At 38.5% G+C, this 24,616-nt stretch overlaps 1 protein-coding gene across 1 annotated transcript; it reads left to right on the top strand.

Annotated features, from left to right (window-relative positions):
• Positions 1-22,598: 22,598 nt before the first annotated feature.
• LOC149138147 (uncharacterized) lies at positions 22,599-23,693 on the top strand. Its single transcript, XM_089450264.1, has one exon. It carries the CDS (start codon positions 22,599-22,601, stop codon positions 23,691-23,693), a length of 1,095 nt encoding a protein of 364 aa, XP_089306390.1.
• Positions 23,694-24,616: the final 923 nt, after the last annotated feature.

Below are 24,616 nucleotides of genomic sequence, written 5' to 3'. Positions count from 1 at the left end.
TTTCAATTTCAATTGCCTCCCTGAATTTACGATGATGGAATTGCGCCACCTTAGTAATAACCTTGGTCTTTTCCGCAATATAGACCTGATGCTTGGTCTTTTCTGCATGCTCCGCTAACGTTGAAGACTTGGTTCTCCCATGTCTTAGGTCGGCTGCATGTTCGCTGATCCTTTGATGGATAGAGCGCCATGTTTCCCTGATATAGGGGGTCCCACAAGAACAAGGGATTAAGTAGACGCCCTTCATGTCCTTAGGGTCAATGGGATCTTTCACTGATCGGAGGGATTTACGAATGGTATTGAGGGGCCTAAAGGTTGAGGGAATATTATACTTCTTAAGGATCCGAGCAATCTTGTCCGTGGTTCCCTGGACATAGGGAAGATGGACACCTAGCAAGCGTTCTTTAGGTACTTTTTTAATTATAGAATTTATATATGCTTTAAGGAAAGCCTTCTGACCTAAGCGCCTACTATAGCCATTCTCCACGAAGACATTAAGGAGATGGGATTTCTCCTTATCGAAGCTCTTATTATCAGAAATCCTAAGGGCACGAGTAGCGAGGGTGTTAAGAACACCCAATTTTTGAGCAGGGAAATGATGAGAATTGGCATGAAGATACTACTCAGTATGCGTTTTCTTCTGGAATACTGAGTGGGAGAGGGAACCGTCCTAGTTTTTAGAAATAAGAATATCCGGGAAGGGGAGGAAACCATCGACTTCTTTTTCCATGGTGAACTTAATGGCAAAAGATTTACAGTTGAGGTGATTGAAGAAGAGATCCAACTCCTCCTAGACATGGGACCAGATGACATTAGTGTCATCAACATATCTTTTCCATAGCTTGGGAAGGAGACAGGTTGAGGCTAAAGCTTTGGCTTCGAAATCCTCCATAAAAAGATTCGCAACAATAGGGGAAAGGAGCGAGCCCATGGCAACACCACAGGTCTACTCAAAGAATTCACCCTCGAAATAGAAAAAGTGGAAGTGAGACAAATCTCAACCAGCCGAGCGGTATCGGGATCTGTTAGGCGATAGATCACTTCCAAGGCCTCCTTTATAGGGATGCAAGTGTAAAGGGAGACCACATCGAAGCTGACGAGGATGTCTTCAGGGTCAAGCTTTATGCCCTTAAGTTCATTAATGAAGGAAGCAGAGTCTTTTACGAAGGACTCTGTATGACCAACTAGGGGCTTAAGCTTGAGGGCAAGGAACTTAGCCAGAAGGTAGGTCGGACCACCAATGGTGTTGACAATAGGCCTCAGGGGGGCCCTTCTTTATGAATCTTAGGTAACCCATAGATCCTAGGAGTAATGGGATTGCTCTCAATGAGCTTATGGCAAAGGGAATTCACAGAGCTACTGGACTTGATGGCAAGAGCCACCGCCCTAGAAATTTTCTTAAGAGGGTTCTTGGGTAGCTTTTTATAACTGCCACTATTGTGAAGATGATCTAACATCTTCTTGGAACCCTCTTAAGAAAATTTCTAGGGCGGTGGCTCTTGCCATCAAGTCCAGTAGCTCTGTGAATTCCCTTTGCCATAAGCTCATTGAGAGCAGTCCCATTACTCCTAGGATCTATGGGTTACCTAAGATTCATAAAGAAGGGGCCCCCCTGAGGCCTATTGTCAACACCATTGGTGGTCCGACCTACCTTCTGGCTAAGTTCCTTGCCCTCAAGCTTAAGCCCCTAGTTGGTCATACAGAGTCCTTCGTGAAAGACTCTGCTTCCTTCATTAATGATCTTAAGGGCATAAAGCTTGACCCTAAAGACATCCTCGTCAGCTTCGATGTGGTCTCCCTTTACACTTTCATCCCTATAAAGGAGGCCTTAGAAGTGATCTATCTTCTAACATATCTCGATACCGCTCGGCTGGTTGAGATTTGTCTCACTTCCACTTTTTCTGTTTCGAGGGTGAATTCTTTGAGCAGACCTGTGGTGTTGCCATGGGCTCACCCCTTTCCCCTATTGTTGCGAATCTTTTTATGGAGGATTTCGAAGCCAAAGCTTTAGCCTCAGCCCGTCTCCTTCCCAAGCTATGGAAAAGATATGTTGATGACACTAATGTCATCTGGTCCCATGGCCAGGAGGAGTTGGATCTCTTCTTCAATCACCTCAACTGTCAATCTTCTGCCATTAAGTTCACCATGGAAAAAGAAGTCGATGGTTGCCTCCCCTTCCTGGATATTCTTATTTCTAAAAACCAGGATGGTTCCCTCTCCCACTCAGTATTCCGGAAGAAAACGCATACTGAGCAGTATCTTCATGCCGATTCTCATCATTTCCCCGCTCAAAAATTGGGTGTTCTTAACACCCTCGCTACTCGTGCCCTTAGGATTTCTGATAATAAGAGCTTCGATAAGGAGAAATCCCATCTCCTTAATGTCTTTGTGGAGAATGGCTATAGTAGGCGCTTAGGTCAGAAGGCTTTCCTTAAAGCATCTAAAAATTCTGTAATTAAAAAAGTACCTAAAGAACGCCTGCTAGGTGTCCATCTTCCCTATGTCCAGGGAACCACAGACAAGATTGCTCGGATCCTTAATAAGTATAATATTTCCTCAACCTTTAGACTCCTTAATACCTTTTGTAAATCCCTTCGATCAGTGAAAGATCCCAATGACCCTAAGGACATGAAGAGCATCTACTTAGTCCCTTGTTCTTGTGGGACCCCTATATCGGGGAAACAGGGCACTCTATCCATCAAAGGATCAGCGAATATGTAGCCGACCTAAGACATGGGAGAACCAAGTCTTCAGCGTTAGCGGAGCATGCGGAAAAGACCAAGGTTATTACCAAGGTGGCGCAATTCCATCACCGTAAATTCAGGGAGGCAATTGAAATTGAAAAAAGGCCTAACAATCTCAATAGAGATGACGGTTGGAAGATCAGTAGTTGCTGGATCCCTGCCCTTTCTTCTTAGTCCTCCCTTTTCCCCTCCCCTCCCCCTTTTTCAGTTTTCGAGGTTCCCCTTTTTTTTCCTTGTGCTACCCTTTCCATCCTCCTTAGGTTTCTCCTTTGTTTAAGTTTTCCCTTATTTTCCGGTTCTAGTCCTTCTATTAATTAAATTCTATTGCTCGTTCTATTTTTATTACTATTTCCTTTTTAAAGTTTTCTTGATATTATTTGTTATTAAGATTTTTCCTTGACCATATGAATAAAATTTAAATAAATTAAAAATTAGAATTTAATTTTAATCAATACTCAATAATATTTTATTAATCCCATTAAATCCTTATTATTATAAACCCTTAGAATGACTTTCTATTTAAAAAACTTTTTTTTTTTCATTAGATTAATTTAAATTAGAATTGAGTGATTCAATATTTAAATGAAATTAATACTATAACATAAAAATATAAATAGAACTTTATTTATTATTATTATTATTTTATTTTTTATTTGTATTTGTATTTTTATTTTTATTTTTATTTTTTTTCCCAAATATTTAATTGAAATTTATGTTATAACATATTTTTGAATAAAACTTTAATTTATTTATTTTTATTTTTATTTTTATTTTTATTTATTTATTTATTGGTTTTTTTTTTTGGATTAAATTGAAGTTATAATTAAATAATTCAATATTGAATTAAATTAATATTATAGCATTCTATTATATAATTAGAATTAAAATAAAAAACCCCTTCATGTATTTATATGATTAAATAAATTAAAAATTAAAAAAGGAATTAAATAATTTAATTTAATATTTTAGTTATTATTCTCCAAAATTAGGATATTATTCTATTATTAGAAGTAATTACTTTTGACTTATTAACAATATATAATCTAGCCGTTATATAGCCATTGATGGTAAACCTAGCCATTTGAAGATCTGCTCTCCCTATTTATTTTGCAGCCATGATCTGACTCCTCAACTTGTCCTGACGATGAACAAAATTGGTTGGTTCGAAACGCGTCGACAAAGGTTTTCTTCATGTGATTTTCGCCGAAACTCTTCTTGAGATATATGTTGTTTGTAACATTTTTACTTCTCTTTGTTTTTGTAAAATTAATTATTATGATTGTGTAAGCTCATGTGAAAATTAATAAAGTTGAATTTCTAGGAACATTTAAAAATATTTTTTGAAATTTTTATTTTTATTTTTTTATTATGGCCTGAAGGAAGGGATATACAGATCCACGAATTGAGGGGTTGTGAGTTTGAGTGTTTTGAAAGGTCATGAATCTAATAAAATTAAATATTGAAGTCGGCATAATTAAATTTAGAATTCAATTGCATGTCAATTGAAGCCACGATCAGACGATTTTGCATATGATGCGATTAGGGAAGAGTTGACTAATCATCAGTCGATTATGTGTTTGGACTAGGGAGTGTAACCACCCTCCTCTCACACTTACCCAAGTTCATCGGTCCACCAGGGTAAATATGTGACAAGGAGTTACTATGATATGACTCAACCTCCTAAGTACAGTTAAGGAAGTGGAATCGACAAACAAAAACCTTACTGACCTTCCTCAAGAGCTACAAGACCCCCAGGAGCTAAACAACCACTTCGGTGCCCAGACACTTAGCTAGATTGCTTTTTCACTAACCTAAACTCCCAGTCACATGCACAAGGTTGCATCCATGCGACTGTAGGCCTCCAGTCACATGCATAAGCCTGCAATGTAGCAACTGTAGTCTCAATTTCCTAGTTTTGAGCCTGCAATTGCGAATCTATGCCACCTTTTTCGGGCTAGTCTCTAGATCACTACCCTAACACTTATTGAGACTTTCCAAAACAACAAATGACATAAAGACAAAGCCTCTAATACAAATCTTGGTCAAAGACTTTACCTAACCAAGGCTAACCATGACAGACATTTCGTCAAACATATCGCAGACATGTAACCTACAGGTCATGAATGCATATCTGAACATAGGGGTCTAAAACTTATTTGAGATTCACCAAGAAGGTCTAATGCACTCTCATAATACTTGCAATAACATTTGTTAGTCCATGCATTTATCAACCATTCATATATTCATCAAACATTTCAAGAGCCATAGACATTATACATCATAGAAACCAACATATAAACCATGGCAACTCAGCCATAATATCACCATCATAATCAATACATATGCTCATAGATCACAATAGAAAATACCTCTTATTAAAATATGAAAATGCCAACCAAGTTAGGGACTTCCACGTACCACCCGACCATAGATTTGGCTGAACCAAATCTTTCTTTTAGCCAATCACCCTCGCACCATATTCCAAGCATGAATGTGGGATCTCATGGAATAACCAAAACAAAACCAAACCAGGGCTTTCAAAGGCCAAACCACCTCAACCCTCAACTAGTGATTCCACCTGATGGTCGAACATCACTAACCATCACCAAATTGGTCTTTACCCATGTTGTCCAGGGCTCCAAAGCATTTGTTCCAACCCGGCTCTAGGACTGGTAACTCAACCCACAGTTGTCGCAGGGCTCCAAAGTGTCTGTCCAACCAAGGCTCCAGGACTAGTAACTCAACCCACTAAGGGCTCCAAAGCATTTGTCCAACCAAGGCTTCCAGGACTAGTAACTCAACCTAAGTTGTTTGAGGGCTTCCAAAGCATTTGTCTAACCAAGGCTCTAGGAACTATTAACTCAACTCATAGCCACAAGGAACATGACCATCAATCAGAAACAATCAAGTGGGAAAACCCACAACACCATGGCTATCCAGGAAATGGTAAGGCTAAGTAAAGCCACTGACAATCTAGGAAATCCTCCATGCCAATGACAACTCATAACCAATAAACCACATGCATGTACCATGCATGCCAAAACTAACAAGGAAACCATACATGTAACTCGATACCTGCAAAGCAATCCAGATATAGTTGTTGATCCCGCTGTCCCTTTGCACTTTCATGCTTTCCTTTGCCTTCTTTCTCCAAATCCAATGTATGTCAAAGTGCACCAAGAATGCTCCAAGAATACTCTAAGTGTACAAGAGTATGAGAGAATGAGATAATAAAAGAGAGAGCCATAAGTGAACTGAAAAAATCCCAACCAGCAAAAGCCATGAACTGATCCTCATAAGCCTTTTTATCATTGAGACCTCTATTTTCTTCATTTTGCTCTATTTTTCCTTCAATTTTCTCCTCATGCAAATATGTGACCTTTCACCTTCATTTTCTCCTATTTTCCTTTATTTTCATAAATAAATACCAATTAATGCCTCTTTGCCTTTTCAAAGCCTTTGCCAATTTCCTTAGTCATAATAAACCGAAATTAGCACCCACTAGGATGTTTTTCCCACCATCCAGTTTGAAATGCGTGTCCCATGACCTTGGTCTTACATTTTTTTAACATGGAAATTCAATCAGGGGTTGTTACAAAACCCTCCCCCTTAGGGGAACACTATCCTCGGTGTTCAATGACACTTATAAACCAACAAAAACATATTGCTTATGGAGCTTTATAACACAACTCATTGCAATATTTACAATAACCAACTGTTTAAAACAGGACGAACATATCGCTTACTAAAGCTTTATAACACAACTCATTACGATATTTACAATAACAACCACATATACACTCATGCAAATTTGCTTTAACCAAAAAATAATCATATTGTCTATGAAGCTTTGTAAATCTAGCTCAATACAGTATTTACAATAATATACACATATACACATTTGCTTAACCAACAAATAAAAGGATACGGTACTCACATCAGCAACAAGGGAATCTAGAGGCTGACACCTCCACCCTCAAAAGTAGTACTAGGATTCACCTCCTTCCCAGGAAGTCCAAAATCCATTGCCAAAGTCAAATCTGCATGCAATGTCCAGTGCTACAATATGTGTGCTACTTGTTCTCTCAACGAATAGTTACTGACTCATTGTTCTAGGGCACACTCCTAATGTGCTTTTGATTCCATCTAGAAATACTAATGACCATTTTCAAGGTATTCCCCGACCTTCCCTTCTCTGCTACAAAGTCTCTCAGGCAATCTAGTCACCCTCTTCTGTGCATTCACACACCTTCCAAGTTTCGTGGGCATCCCCTTCTCTGTTACACAGTCCCTCGAGTGACCCCTCCCTTGGGAAGGTTTCCTCACATCGAAAGGTCCAAAAACCAAGGCTTATCCCTGCCTCAAAACCATCATACTAGTCATAGCATGCTCATGGAAATCAATGGACACTATTGGGTACTAGTGCCCCACAATGGCCCTACTCTTTAAGTGCTTTACCAACATATTATTGCCTATTCCAATTCCTTTCACTGTTGCTGCTAACATTCTTGCAGTTAGTTCCAATTACCCAACCTGGCATTTTCATGCTTTCTTGTACGAAGCACATAATTTCCATTACATTCAAAATAACTTGAAATAAATTTACATCATACCTCATCAGTGGCCCGTCAATAAGACACACTTGCAATTCTGTTCATTTCCTGTCACAACAAGCCAAACTATCTCTTCGATGAAATCATAATGTATAAACATATCACATCCAGTTATCCCAAAACGCAACCATCATAAATCACGTGTATAATTAATACTGAAATAAAATATTGATACTTATCCTTCAAATAATTATTTGCTTTTGCCTTTGTAATTTTTCCTTTTTGTACACACACTGGATCGATTACCAAACCCGACAAGCACCCAATACCTTCTCTTCTCTTCAATCACGTACACATACATACAATGTACATCACATGCATACACCCACACACGGTGTACCATACAACACATACACCTACACTTGGTGTACCCCACAACACGAGACATACACTTACGCCCGGTGTACGACACAACACATAACCCTACACCCAGTGTACCGCACAACACGTACACCTACACTTGGTGTACAACACAATGCATATACGTACACAAAGTACAACACAACGAATACATATGTCACGATATAATGACTACACAATACACATAACATAGTACCGCATGTATACAACACAATGTCTATGATATGTACACAATACCACATGTACACAACACCACATGCACACAACATCACATGTACCACATGTGCATAGCACCACATGCACACAGCGCCACATGTACAACATGCACACCGCATCATATGTACACAACACCACATATACAACATGCACACAACGTCGCACATACAACACGCACACAACACTATATGTACACGACACCGCATATCCAACATGCACACAACACTATATGTATACAGTACCACATATGCAACATGCACACGACACTATGTGTACACAGTACCGCACATACAACATGCACACAACACCATATGTACATAGTATCGCATATGCAACATGTGCACAACATTATAGGTACAACATGTACAACAGATACACAACAATAGTACTGCACATTCAAAGACGACACACTGACTCTACCAAGAAACCTTACTTCTAGTGTCTTTCCACTATTCATGCTTGTTCTAACATGCTGCAGATCTCACTGCTTTCATTCCGCTGATGTATCCCTTAGCATAACCTATCCATAACATAAACATAGACATAGTATAATCACATAATATCAATTCATATCCACATGATACTAACCTCATATATTTATCAGGGCTACTTTGCCCACTTGATTCCTCATAAACCAAGAACCCATTTCATGTCATTCACTTGCATAAGCAAACATTAACGACCCTTTCAGACAATGACATACATACATACATTTATATAATTATTAGCATAAAGCAATCATGATCCCTGGTAACCTGGTTAGATAACAACATACATATATACATATATAGACATCATCGTAATCACAATCACAACATAATTACCAAATATCATAAGGCCAAGGTTGAGAGAACTCCCTTTATCCGTGCACAACATGCAAAACATGGCGAACAATAGTTCCCAACATAGCCAAGGCATATGACACCTGAAATCCATTCACTTTACCTTTCTTGGTTACCTTCCTCATGACTATCCTGTCACCGTCCATTTATCCCAATGGACCCAACCAACTCAACCAACTGTCATACTCTTGCCTTCAGTTGCTTTTATACATGCACTGAGCTTCATTAACTTTCCTCTTTCCCAAACCAATTCCAAAGACTCTCAACACGTAAAAGCCAATAACAATAAACAAACAAGGAGAAAACCATGAAAAACCAATAGCAATATGACACCACAACCAATGTGGCATGCCCATGCACTATACATAAACACAAATATAAATCAAGCGCAAACAACTCACAAAACGCTAAAAGCACAAAACTCTCAACATACACCATGACTCAAACCCCATGGATTCCCAATGCTTTCAATGGAATGATTAACCCGAGCCTTCTTCAAGATTTCATGAGAGTCTCTTTTTCCATGCAATTTCCTATATCATACTGCCATAAATACATAATTGTCAGTGTATAAATGAATATACCAATATACTAGATATCTTACCTTATTGTCCCAAGCACGTTGCCCTGTAACTGAACACATCCATGCCATCTCTCAAGGGGCTTCAATTCCCTTTATGGATCCAACCATCATTGGAAATCAGTTATTATACCTGTCAAATAAATGTTCATGAATATATCATATATCCACATAATGTCAGGCAAGATCAAGGTTAAGAAGACTTCATGTATTCATGCAAAGCACTCGTTCATTTGGAATTGTGGTTTCTAAACATAGTTAAAGGAATTCTCACCCAAATCCTTTCTTTTACCATTTACCTTGTTGCAATTGAGTCTTATTATGTGCTATCACATCACCCCTACTGTTAGTTATATAAACAAATCAATTGTTACCTTCTCAGGCTAATACTAAGCATGTTATGCTGCAACTATTCACAAATGTTAGTCACATGCTCCAAAGATCAAGGCATCATATATATTAATTTGAAATTAACATTTACCAACACTAGCAACCATGTCGTAATCAATAGTCAACTCACAATCATTAGTCACAATACTACAACTAGTACCCACTTACACTCAAGTACATATCAATTGTCTCAGCATATAATGTGTTAGTACAACAGTCTTAAAACAAGATCATTCCTCATGCAATCTTATAAACACATACTCATATCATGCAATTAATCAAACATTCAAACAACTTGTAAACATACCATGTTAGATAAATCAAATAGACAAAATAATCATTCGTACCTCAATGTATCTCAGGGGAGGCTATCACATTTGCACAGGTCAGTCTAGATTAGTATGACACAATATCACAAGTATATCAATTCATTCCTGGATATCATAACTACAACCATTTGCACAGGCCAATCCATATTAACATGACACATATAACATCAAGATCTTAAGTGCAAGGACCATACTCATCATGCATATGACCATAATGAATACAATGATAAGTTACTGCCATTCATGGCTATCTTAAGGATGTGCATATGACCGCACTGATTAACTAACATCTATCATGCATGTAACCATAACTATAATAGAATGACAAACATGTATATAACCATAATGCATATAACAACAATTAACCAACATACCTGCATACCAAACATACAATACCTATATGAGAAACTCCTCTTACCCTGAGGTCCAATGTTGCAACCTCGTTCTAATGATTTGCATCTCTTGCTCTATCTCAGTCAACACACTAGCATCATAACATACCAACAACATCACGATGGCACAAACTGCAACACTGACTATCCCAATGCATGCATAACAATCACATAGACAACTAACTTGCATGCACAACAAACACATTATGCCCATCTAGTCTAAGTGTTGAACCTGGGAGCTCGGATACCACTTTGTAACACCCTCCTCCCATACTTACACAAGTTCACCGGTCCACCGAGGTAAATATGTGACGATGGGTTACTATGATATGACTCAACCTCCTAAGTACAATTAAGGAAGTGTAATTAACAAACCTGAAGAAGAATCACAAAGCCATATAACCATATGCACAGCAAATTAACACACAAAAATTAAACTGGCGGAAAAGTCAAAGAGCCATCATGTGGTCTCTCATGTTCATGTAATTCACATTATTAAAAAAAATTAATAATACATTTAAATACATGAGTAAGTGGTCTTAAGATAGTGCGTCTATCTTAGACTCACTTAGTTGAGACAATTTCTCAACTTACACACTAATTTAGGAGAGCTAGTTGGAGAAAATCTCTCATCCAAACTAGACTCCTTAGTTTGAGGAATTCTCATGATTTAATTTATTTAATTTAATAATTGGATTTATTATTGATTTTTAAGAGAGTGAGGCTAACATTCCCACCCTCACTGATAAATCCAAAACGAACAAGGAACCATCTTCCAAGTTCTCAAGTTGATCCTCAAAAAACATTTGCCTGAAAAACCACCAAAGCTAGATGTTGAAGAAACTATAACATGAAGAGACCATGAGTCAGCTGCATGACTGATTCATCTCTGAATGTCGCTTGACAACTCCATCATGTGCCAAGCCACAAAAGGATCCAACTGTCCTTTGCTTGAAAACAACATCCGGTGTCCATTGACACAATTTGATGAACGCCCACTGGCGTATTTGCTGATGATGATCACCCACTGGCTGATGGAGATGCCCACTGGCTGCTTTGCTGATGTTGTCGAGACTTTCAGTCTGACAACCACTTGTCAATTTCATTGACATTTCCCCCCTTTGTCAGCTGAAAGGAGAGGCAATATTCTCCAAAATATATCTGAACTCCCCCCTATAGGTGGAGGAGTATTTCACTGGTGTACTCCCCTGTTCAACTGCACGAGAGTACCATCTTCATTTGACTGTTGGCTGCAATATGTGTGAGTGAATCTGATTGTAAAACTTGGACAATCTTCTGGTTGTGGATGACCATTCCCAGGGATCAATCCATGAATAATTTATCTTCAATCTGGCTGACTGTCGTTGGTTGCAGCATTTCTCTGATGTATGATTCTTCTTGCCACAATGGTGACAAGGATGGAGATCAAAACATTGATCTTCCAGATGACCGGTTCTTTGACAATGAGAACATTTCAGTTTGTCTGCAACTTGAGTTTGTGTGCATTTTTGTTTGTCTGTAACTTCAGTTTGTGTGCATTGACGTCGGTCTGCAAGTTGCTGAGAACTTGCTGAGGTGATTTTTTCAAGTAATCTGGCACTGACAAACTGAATGGGCTTTGAATAATCAGGGATATGTAAGTTGTCATTATCTTTGACATATCCTAAGCTGCGTTGATTTCGATTAATTTGAATTTCTTCCCATGGCTTGATGATGGGTTTGGAAGAAAGTTGAACTGGAACAACTTCAACACTTGAAACTGGTTGGATGAATGAAGTCGAATGATTAACTGTCTCTGGATTGGTCAAAGACTTGGAAGCAACACGCTTCTCTTGTAACTCATTTCTCTACAGTTACGACTCCAGTTGAAGGAACTCAATCGTTTCATGTGCATGTTGAATATGCACTTGAATGTCAGCAAGAGTGGTTTTGCTGATGTGCACCATGTCACCGGCTGATGATAACATTAAATTGTTAATAATTTGGGACAACTGAATGTGTGTCACCATGTTTCCTTGCTTACTTTGAAGTCAGGCTCGCTTGTCGTAGAAGTCGTGCTTGAAAAAATTGCTCACTTGAGTCGATCACTGAAATGACACGCTCGCTTGTACTGGTTGTTGATTGTTGATGCTTTTAAACACTTGCTTGAACTACTGATTGTACGCTCGCTTGATGACGATCGATTTGCTTGACTGAAACGTTATGAATGATTTAATGAACTTTACACAGGCTCGCTCGTTGTAGATTTGATTTTGACACGCTCACTTGCTTGAAATACTTGTTGTCTTGAACTCTTGTGTGATTACTGTACTTAGTGATGCACTGAATGTGCTAAAAAAATGATGGGTGTTGAACACTGTTGAAAATGCACCCAAATGATAAATGTTCAAGTGACAACTGACTTGACTTAATGTATGCACTGTAACAAATCAAATGAGGGTGTCGGTTACAACTGAAAATGCACCCATACAATTCAAAAAAGTTTATCTGCAAGTGATACAAAAAGTGTTGATGATGTTGATGTCGTTAGGCTTGAAGTGCTTGATTTGTAGCGTCCTTAACTTGATGGCGTGAATTAGCTGTTGTGAAATGTTGTTGCAGAATATTACTTTTATCAAGTCGATGATGTGACGCTTTGTGCTTATGAACTTAATTGATTATGGGAACTTTGATTTCAGGAGCTTGATCAATGACTTGTATATGTAAACTTTCTTATGTGCATGTAGTTGTTTTGTTTAAGCATAATAAAGAGAGTGTTTTACAAATTCGACTCAAATCATGCAAACACATTCATGACACAGAGTGTGCCTATGATCCCATTATTCAATTTCGGGCAGATCTAGGACACGTTCACCACCAAAAGATATGTTTTTATTAACCTTCAAGATACATCATCATGACAATGTCTTCAGTGAGGTGTCTCAAGCACAGACTGAGAACTCCTTGGCGTCAAATTGGCTTCAAAAACTGACTCTAAAACAATGATAATGCCAAGCTCGCAACCCTTTGAAGCAACTTGTCTTCAAAATATGGATGTTCATGGACTAAATCTCTCAAAATAAAACATTACTTTGAATTACAATAATGACTTTCACTTATCACTCCAAATACTGAATATGCATATTATAACTTCACAAAATCACTTATGACTCCAAAAAATTAGAAATACTCCTTATCCCTCCAAAATGTACAAAAAGAATTTCATTACGCCATTTGTTTTCTGGGCCTTGAAAAAATCCTATCAGGGGCAAAGAATAATGACTAATGAACTAAGTTCGTACCCCCTCTGGTGAACTTGATTTTATAGCTGCAGCGACGAAGTGTTCTTTATCACAAAATCACTGCTACGAAAACGCTGGCAAAACACCGAGACAGCATGAGGACTTGGAGAAGCCAAGTGGAAGAGTCATCTATACAGTAGTGCTTGAAGGCTTGTGCAGATTTAGCGTGCAAGAAATGAATACAAAGGGCTCTTATAACACTACACGGGTTTCACGTCTCCGCAATTTTTAGAGCAGAGGCACGTTCAATTACGACACCCCTATTTACCATTATCGACTCACCAACCGTGAAGAATTTTACAGTGCCGAAGAGTGTTTGAAATCGAATTCCAATCACTTCTCTCAGATTAAAGGCATCCAGAAGAAACAATGGGATCTGGCACAAATACAGCTACCGATGCATTAAAACCAATAAAAACCCATAACAAAACTTCCGCCTCTGCAATAATTTTCTGTAATATCATCGAACGGCATTCCGTATCCTTGCATTACTGAGTAGAATAACAAGCTCCCACACCATAGTTCATTCAAATACGGACAGCTAGCTCATCAATTTTCCTGTAACAATGGCTGCTAAATTATATAGCGCGGTGTTAGCAACCACAGTGGCATCGACAACTGTGTTTGTGAATCCTGCATATGGTGACAGTCCGTTTCAGTTCCCGTCAGCAGACTCGAAGACACCAGCGTGGGTAGCAACGTTCAGGAATCAGGAATGTTCTCCAGGCAGCAACGTTTTCATCGCTTTCACCTCTTCTCAGTTGCGTTCTGTTGTAGTTGCCCAGTTTCGAAAGCAGGAGCAGGTTTGGATATTTCTTCGATTAAGGCAGACTGCGATAAGGCCTTTTTGGCATTCAAGAGAGGAAGCCATGATAAATCCCTGAGGGCTCATGAAGGAAGCATGTGTACGGAATGATAACTGTGCTCTGTTGCACCGTGTGCAGGGTACGATTAGTACGAAAAGAGCAGCTCTTATCGAGGATCCAAGTGTGAAACAACGTCACATGAAAACTGCAATTGGATCTGCGATCCAATATAGTTTCGGTTAATTCCAATGAGGATACTTTCAGAGAATCCGGTGGAGTTGCGTTGCAACAAAGGAATGATGTCCCAGCATCAAATTCTGATGATAAATCAAATCACAGCTCTGATACCAATTGAATATCCCTCTGATACCACATCAAGAAACTTAACACGCACATGAAGGAAACTTAATTAAATAAACACTCAGAAACATAGAAACCAGACATGGCGACATTTAGGAGCTTTGTGCGGAAGAGATCGCTAAAGAGCTCGAAATACTGCTTAAAGACAGCTAGCCTCGCTACGAGATGAACGAAAGGGAGCGAGAATATCTTTTCTACAAAAGTGGCAGTGCGCCTCCTATTGTGGAAGGTTCCTTGGCCTCTGTTGGGGATGTATTCTCACAAAACAATTTAAATTCCGCTCTTGGGTCAGATTTTGCGAATAATGGAGAAATGGGGAGTTTAACTCCTGAAGAGGAACTGAGGAATTATTATGAGTCACATGCGAATCCTAATCCTAGGCTACTTTTCCGCTAGGATTGGTGTTCTGCTCACCGTTTGCAAGCAATGTCAGGTTACGACGGTATTGGCGATAGGCGAAGGTTGAAGTTGAAGTCTCTTGAAGATGAAAACAGTAAGTCTCTCTTCTCGTCACAGCCTGTTCTTCCTACTCACGAAGAAGAAAGGCTTGAGGTTCCCTTGCAGACACACAGGCAGCAGTCCCATGGCAGCCTTTTCCGGCAAAGCTCGACGGATTGGGTGGAAAGGGGAGCGGATGGTTTAATTGGCCTGTCAATTGGAAGATTGGGCAACAGGGAAATTTTTTGTGGATCTTTTACAGGAATATTTTGGAAAGTCTAAACCGTTTTATACCTATAGAAGTCATTCCAGGCTAGAAAGTCGTGCTGCTTATGATGAAGACGGTAATTGAGTAGGAGTGATTGAGCTATGGAGTGCTAATTCATGTCATGCCTCTATATCTCCTCTCACAGGATCGGATTTGGCACTTATTGAAGGCCTGCGATCTCGTTCAGCAGCACCGTTGTGGTCCGGGTATTGACGACTATAGCTCAGTCAACAGAGGATACACACTGAATATACATATCATACAGAGGCAGTATACACATCGAAAGTTAATAGTTGCGCCCTCATTCGATCCGCTTATACCAATTGTTTTGTACACCCATTCGATCCATGTCGCCGTTCGAAGCTCAATGTAGGCCTCTGCACGCTACTCCTCCAGCTTACTACACCAAGAGCTCTGAAAATATTCAACAAAAATGTTTCGCCATAAACGCAGTGCTTAATGGCATGATATTTGCTCTTTCATACTCACATTAAAATTTCTCGTAGTCGATTGCACACATCTGTGACTCCGCAGATCCAGAGGCACGCCTGGCTGCCCTCACGCGGCTCCAAAATAATCCACGATCTCTCTCAAAAGGCTGACTTAGCATCTAGTGTTGTGGAACTCAGGGGCGATTTCACTAGCATCACACACTGGTCAAGTGGCTTGGATCTTTCCACAGTTCTGTGGCTCAACGCACAAGACAGTGAAACTACTCCACTGAAAGAGAATACATAGTATTTGAATGCACAATCGATTCCTCAACAGGCTACATCTCTGATGCCACATGAAGAAGAGTCACAAAGCCATATAACCATATGCATAGCAAATTAACACACAAAAATTAAACTGGCGGAAAAGGCAGAGAGCCATCATGTGGTCTCTCATGCTCATGTAATTCACATTATTCAAAAAAATTAATAATACATTTAAATACATGAGTAAGTGGTCTTAAGATAGTGTGTCTATTTTAGACTCACTTGGTTGAGACAATTTCTCAACTTACACACTAATTTAGGAGAGCTAGTTGGAGAGAATCTTGCATCCAAACTAGACTCCTTAGTTTGAGGAATTCTCATGATTTAATTTATTTAATTTAATAATTGGATTTATTATTGATTTTTAAGAGAGTGAGGTTAACAAAACCGAAACCTTACTAACCTTCCTCAGGAGTTACAAGACCCCCAAGAGGTAAACAACCACTCCAGGTGCCCAGACCTTGAGTTAGACTGCTTTTTTGTAGAAATCCCTTGTAGATTCAGATTGCTTATGTAATTTGCTAAAACAAAAGACTTGAATCTACTCTACTCACCAGCAGAAACAATTAATCGATTGAGAAATCACGAAGCATATAAGAGAAAAGTTCAATCAACACATTACACAGTGATTTCCCAGGGAAAGCCACAACTAAAAACCCCTGCTATTTGTATATTGCATTAGTCAGAAAATATGAGAAGATTACAATGCTTTTCGCAAGCCCAAGCAACCTCTGCACTATCTCTATCTGTCTCATAGATTCTTAGACAAGCCTAGGCCAATACTTAACCAATTTTCCGCTTGCCCAAGTCCCTATTTCCTTGCGTTGTTTCCTTAGGAATTAGCCCCTATTAATTAGGGAAATTCCTTAATTGGAGTTGTGCAATCCTCATAGGCCTTCCTCTGACTACACACACCACCTATACATTTGGGATGATTAGACAACTGATAGTACACAACCCTTGAACTCCAATCTCAACTGGGTAATTCTCATATCTAACATGCATGAGTTATTTATTGTTGAATCATCGATTAACTAGTTGAACACATGAAGTAGTACCCCACTGTTAGACCTCCTACTAGTTCCTCCATCAATTGGAACTAGTTTAACTGACTTTAACTCAGTTAAACTGAATTAATTAATTACAACTCAAAATAAACTCAACCAGGGATCCTATAAAGTAGGAGACACTCTACATGACTCTAGTTAGACCCTCAACTCAAATTAACTGAGCCAACTAAGTCAAATTAACTTAGTTAACTCGTACAAGTTGTCTTGTGATGTGGAATTACAATTTTATTCCTAATTTAATTCAAGGGAAAATTAAATCAAGATTTTTCTTGTTGCATTTTCAACACTCCCTCTCAACAAGAAAGGGATTATCATATACTCCGATCTACCTCTATGGAACTCATATTTGCTTCTTGACCATACCTTACTCGAGATGTTTGCATCTTGTTCCTCTGTAGGAATGTACTCCAACAACATGATTCTCCTCTGCACGCAATCTCGTAATTGGTGATACTGGATGTCGACATACTTGGACTGATCATGAAAAATTGGATTCTCAAAGAATTTGATACAACTCTGATTGTCACAGTAAATCACTATAGGATCCATTTGCTGACCAAATAACCCAACAAGGATCTTCCTCATCCAGATAGCCTCACAAGTTGCTTGACTAGCAACCATGTACTCTACTTCTGCCAAATTGAGTGCAATTGATCTCTGTTTCCTATTGTACAAAGAAACTGATATTGACCCTGTTGTACCTGTTTCCCGTAAGTAGTCCTTGGCTGTAAAACTACGCCAGGAAACCAACTCAACTAGCCTTTAGGTTCAAGCTGTCCCTTGAACCAGAGGGGGCTCCCTCAGTGGTTATGAGGCTTTGTTTAACGATGTTCATCTGTCACTGAACAACAACCTTTGAAGCACAATGTACAAATTTATGGTTTTAATTGGGGATGGTTGGCGATCAATGATAATCCCTTATCATGATTAAAGGCCTCTCTCATAGGGTCCCTTCTGAAAGTGTTAGCTTCCAACCTGATAAAATGACTTAACTTTTTCAATAATTATGGTAGAAGAATGTAAGGGGATTCCTAATAATTGAGCAGTCAGACAAACTTCTTAATAACTAGGGAAATTTGGATGCGTGTAGAAGATTTCTACAGCCCAACAAAACACATTGAAGAAGGCCAAATTGAAACCAATTCTAAGAGGAGCTATTTCAGACAGATAGTCCAATAAGCTAATCTCTTTTAATAGCTATCAGAAGGCATAAAATAAAAGCCAATCAAAGAGGAGTTATCTTGGACAAACATTCCAATAAGCAAATCTCTTTCTAAAGGTTATGATTTTGCAGGGGATTTAAGAATAGACTAATACTCAATCTACACTTACCCAGACCTTCCTATAAATGCTTTGAACATGTGTAGAAATAAGATATGAAACACTAGAAAGACATACGAGAAACACAAAATTCTGTCATAACTGGAGCCATAAGGTTTTCATTAGAATTCTACAAGAGAAGCTATTACATATTTTAAGAGCATTGGCATCAAAATCCAACCCTTGTTTATTACAAATAAAATAATATATAGAATAAATATCCCCTAAAGTGTTACAATAATCCTGGAATGAAATTCTGAACTGTATATTAAAAATAAATAATATTTCCTTATTAGTTGTAGGAAATCTGGAACTGTTGCAAGTATCTGCCTTGAAATTTGGAGTTGGTTGAATGACTACTGAAAATCTACAGAATGACCCTCAATCTGTTGACCTTTTGATGTTCTGAATGTTGATATCTCCATGCCTTTAAAATCTAGAGCTGTTGTTTATACCATTTGCCTTTCAACTGATATTTTTGTGCAGGGGTTTGTGAAGCTGTTGCTGAACATCTGTTTGGAATGCTTTTATGTCACTTTTTAACAATGGTTCACTAATTTCAAAATCATAAATGTTTTCAAATATTCCCTGAATAAATTTGATATTTTCATGGATTTACTAAATAAATTCAGAAATATCTCCTCAAATAATAAATTTATGGATAAATTCATCCACTTATTTGAAATTTTGTCGTGTTTTTATTTCTCATGTATTTACAAAACTATGTGTGGTTTTGTAAATCCATGTCTTGTTTCTGTAGTTGGTAGAGTATTTTACTTTGCTCTTTTACTTTCACTTCAACCTGATTTCACACCTCTAACTTGATTTCACTGTGCCTGTAAATTATTTTTACTTCTGTAACTCTGACTTCAATTTCACATGTATTGACGTAAATATCTCTATTTTACGTGTAGTTGTAACACATTAACTTGTAATTCCATTTTACCCACCTTGCCTTGTATCATGAAATAAATTTATTTCATAATAGTATTCCCGCCATATAAAATTCTAATCAATACAGGGTATGGTTTTCTAGCCCCTCCTAAGTGGTAAATGGTTTTGGACCTGGAGGGTCCGGAATCATGAGATAGTGACACATAGGTTTAATTAGTTAAATGCGGGGTGGGCCATAGGCTTTGACCTTTAGCTTTGAGTGCCCTTATGATTTTAGCTTATGATTAGGATTAAATTTTATTTTTTATAATATAATTTTAATTTTAAATAAATATTTTCATAAATATATATATAATTATATTTTTATAAAAATTAAAATAATTTTTAAAATTAAAATTATTATATATAAAAAATAAATAAATCATTCAAAAACATAATAATTATATGTCACAGCATTTAGCCCAGAATGGGCCATAGGCTTTGACCTTTAGCTCTGAGTGTCCTTATGATTTTAGCTTGTGATTAGGATTAAATTTTATTTTTTATAATATAATTTTAATTTTAAATAAATATTTTCATAAAATATATATAATTATATTTTTATAAAAATTAAAATAATTTTTAAAATTAAAATTATTATATATAAAAAATAAATAAATCATTCAAAAGCATAATAATTATATTTCTCAGCATTTAGCCCAGAAGGAAAGTGGCAATTTCTCACTGAATTTTTTTTAAATTTTCAGTGTGCCAAAATATGTTACAACACTCAAAATTTTGGCAGTATGTGGTTTTGTAAATCCATGTCTTGTTTTCTGTGGTTGGTAGAGTATTTTACTTTGCTCTTTTACTTTCACCTCAATCTGATTTCACACCTGTAATTTGATTTCAGGTAAATTATTTTTACTTCTGTAACTCTGACTTCAATTTCACATGTATTGACATAAATATCTTTTTGTTCTCTTGTACATTAATTTCATCAATATATGATTGCAAAGCCTCCCTTTATTCATTTTCATGGACAAAAAATTTATTTTACCTATAGTTGTAACACATTAACTTGTAATTCCATTTTACCCACTTTGCCTTCCATGGTGAAATAAATTTATTTCATAATAGTATTCCCGCCATATAAAATTCTAATTAATACGTGGTATGGTTTTCAGGCCCCTTTCTTAGTGGTAAATGGTTTTGAACCTGGGGGGTCTGAAATCATGAGATGGTGACACATAGGTTTGGGAGTCTGCCATTAAAACTGCTTTTCGAACCCCTCCCTCTATGTTAATGGGAAATGGCCAAGGGGCTTCGAAATCACTTTTTAAACGTTGGATTAAATTACCCATATCTCGAGGCATGAAAGATAAGGGGAGTTTAATTAGTTAAATACAGGGTGGGCCATGATAAAAAATACTATCCTTGATTAAAAAAATTACGCATGGGTGGATTGCGGCTACCCTAGCTGCGAGCGATTCCTCGCTGCAATGGATCTTGGAGGTAGCTATGAGGCCGCTCCTTCCTCGTCTCCTGAAGTCGAAGCATTCAGGAAGTTAATAGCAGTAGCTGGAAAAAGAAAGATCTCCGGATCACAGCAGAAGTTTGTGAAAAAACTGGATAATATCCCCACGGTGGTATTGCTGGTGGAAGAAACTTGCAGATCAGCGTTGAATCTAGCCGAAAGGGGTCTTATTGGCCAGTTCACAGGGCTATGGCCATCCCCGAAAGCAGTAGAAGAATGGGTAAAACGAAACTGGATTCCGTTGGTTTCAGAAGGAATTAAAAGTCACTTCGTTGGCAAAGGGTTCTTCGTCTTTGTGTTTGACAATGTGGAAGATAGAAGTCTGATCTTCAAGAACGTGCCATATTTTATGGACCCCCAAGGGCTTTATTTGAATAAATGGTCACCAAATTTCGATCCGGCATAGGATGTGCCCACAGCAGTTCCAGTGTGGGTGCGCCTTCCTCATCTCCCTCTTCATTGTTGGAACCAGAGATCGCTGTAGTATATAAGCAATGCCCTAGGCAAATACATAGACCAAGCAGTGAGAAAAGACTAATACTCTTGTGCCCGAATCTGTGTCGAAGTTGACTTGGAAGTTGGTTTACTTGAAGCCATCAAACTTTCGGTTGTAGATTGGACCCACATCCAAGAGCTTGACTACGAACAGCTTCCCTTCAAATGCCGACACTGCCACAAGTACGGGCATTTCGCAAGGTACTACAAGAAGAAGAGCGAGGAGACAACAGAGAAAGACAAAGGAGAACAATGGAAGCAAGTAAAGAAACCAGCACACAACATGTAGAATAATAAATCCAAAGGCAAAGAGACAGGGAAAAGATCCGGGCAAGACAGTGGAAACCCTCAAATCTCAGGGAGCATGGAACCAAACAACACCGAGGAAGATAAAAAACTCCTTCGAACCTCTCAACACTCCTCCATAACCAATAGAAGCAGATCGAGAAGGACTCATCCAGACGAATGACTTCACCTCTCCGGTTTCAAGTAATGTGGAAATCCTTCCCTCAAGTCTGGTTCTAGGTAGTAATTCCTCTCCGTCATATGCAGACATTATAATATATATATATATATATATATATATATATATATATATATATATATATATATATATATATATATATATATATATATATATATATATACCATAGAGAATTCTGGCTCTTCGAAGGATGAGACCTTCGAGAGGCCCTCAAAGAGAACCAGAAGGAGAACTCACAAGGAAACTAGAGAAGAAGAAGCAGAAAGACAAAACCCTAGGGAGCCAAGCCACCATCGAGATGACTCTCGCGAAAAGCATCAGAACCAGACCTCCTAAGGGAGGTGGACCCATCCCAACAAGCAGTAAGTAATGTAGCTGGTCTCTTGGAATTGCAGGAGACTGGGGAATCCTTCAAAGGCAAAAGCTATTAAAGACATTGAAAATGGAACCCATAGACATTGTCATGCTCCAAGAGACAAAAATAGAAGGGGAGCTCCTTCTAAATACAAGCAGCACAAAATGGAAATTTGACAATGGGAAGGCAGTAAGCGCTAGAGGCTCGACTGGAGGAATAGGCACCTTTTGGTCTAGAAAAATCTTCTCATTAGAAAGATCCTATGAGACACAGCATTGGATCTTCACCGAGCTTCGACATACCTCAAGCAATCTCATCTTAGCTCTCTTTAACTTGTATGTTCCTGTACACTATGCTGAAAAGAGAGAGTGTTGGAAGTCACTCTCAGACTTTTTAGAACTTCATAATCCAAAGAACATTGTCATAGGAGGAGATCTGAACATTATTATGGATCCCAAAGAGAAGAGAGGAGGTTCTTATACCAGGGATCCTATGCTCTACATAGTGGAAAACCTCATGCTTCAATGGGATCTGGTAGATTTCAAGCCAGTGAAAGGAGAATATACCTGGACCAACAATAGAATAGGGGAGAATCATATCTCAGCCAGGCTGGACAGATTTCTCACCCACAGTTCAATCATGATGGATAGAAGAATCATCTTCTCCAAGATTCTTCCAAAATTAACCTCGGACCACAAGCCAATACTTCTCTGTTTGAAAGAAGAAGAGGACTTAGGCCCACTTCCTTTTCGATTTAGTCCTCTCTGGGCTGAAAGAGAAGGGTTCTTCGAAACAGTTCAAACAACTTGGCAAAAAGAAGTAACAGGCTCCCCAAGCTTTGTGTGGGAGCAAAAGTTAAAAAATGCAAAGTATGCCTTGAAAGATTGGATAAAGAAGGCTTTAAAAACTCCTACCAGCCAAAGGAAAGAAGTTGTCCAACAGTTGGCTGAAATCCAATTTGATTTGGAAAAGACTGAAATCTCCTCGTCAGACATTGACAAAGAAAAATATGCTCAAAGGAATACTTACAGTTACTTCAAAAGAGAAGAAGAATATTGGCGAATCAAGTCTCGCAGCTTGTGGTTAAATGCTGGAGACAGAAACACTGCATACTTCCACAAACAGTATAGGGCTCGCCTTTCGCGAAACCACATCGCTAAAATCACCACTTCTAGTGGGTAGGTGTGCAAATGTTTTGATCAGATAAAGGAATCAGCTGGGAACCACTTTCAGACTCTTCTCAGCGCTGCAAGGGATGGGTGCGAAGAGGACATAAATGATTTCCTCACTCATATCCCGAACCTAGTTAACATAGATGACAATAACATGTTGTTGAATCCCATCTCGAAAAATGAAATCTCTAGAATAGTGTGGTCCATGGAGCCCGACAAAGCTCTTGGGCCAGATGGCTTTTCAATTCATTTTTATAGACTATGCAGTGAGATAATTAAATTAGACCTTCTGAGAATGATTCATGAATTCCTGAGGAAAGCTAAGGTCGAAGGTGGAATAAATTCCACCTTCCTTGCCTTAATTCCCAAGGAAGCAAACCCTGGGTCTTTTGAAAGATATAGGCCGATCTCACTATGCAATGCCTCCTACAAGATTCTGGCTAAACTCCTGGCGAATAAAATCAAACCTCTGCTGCAAAAATTAATTTCTCCAGCTCAAGGGGGGTTCGTGAAAGGAAGGCACATCCTGGACAATGTAATTCAGGTCCAAGAAGCTCTGCATTCCAGCCATTTTTGAAAAGAACAAGGTATGATGATCAAACTGGACATGTCTAACGCTTTTGACAGAGTTAACCGTTCATTTTTGTACAGGGTTCTTTTATCCTTTGGTTTCAGTCAGGAGTTCATTAATCTCATCAAAGCCTGCATAGAAAAGATCTGGATCGCGCCTTTGGTAAATGGAAGGCCTGCCAACTACTTCCTAGCCACCAGGGGATTGAGGCAAGGCTGCCCTCTATCCCCCTTCCTCTATATTCTGATGGCAGACTCCTTGAGTAGAAAGCTTTCTTTTGAAAAACAAGCTGGCAGCATTCTTGGGATTCGAATAGTAAAAGGAATTGAACCCGTGAACCATGCTCTGTTCGCAGATGACTC

Source organism: Pinus tabuliformis, chromosome X (assembly GCF_031772625.1).
Source record: "Pinus tabuliformis cultivar Carrire ecotype Pingquan chromosome X, CPIR1, whole genome shotgun sequence".
Lineage (NCBI taxonomy): Eukaryota > Viridiplantae > Streptophyta > Pinopsida > Pinales > Pinaceae > Pinus > Pinus tabuliformis.
The sequence above is the reverse complement of the archived record's forward strand: the minus strand, read 5'-3'. Positions and strand labels throughout refer to the sequence as shown.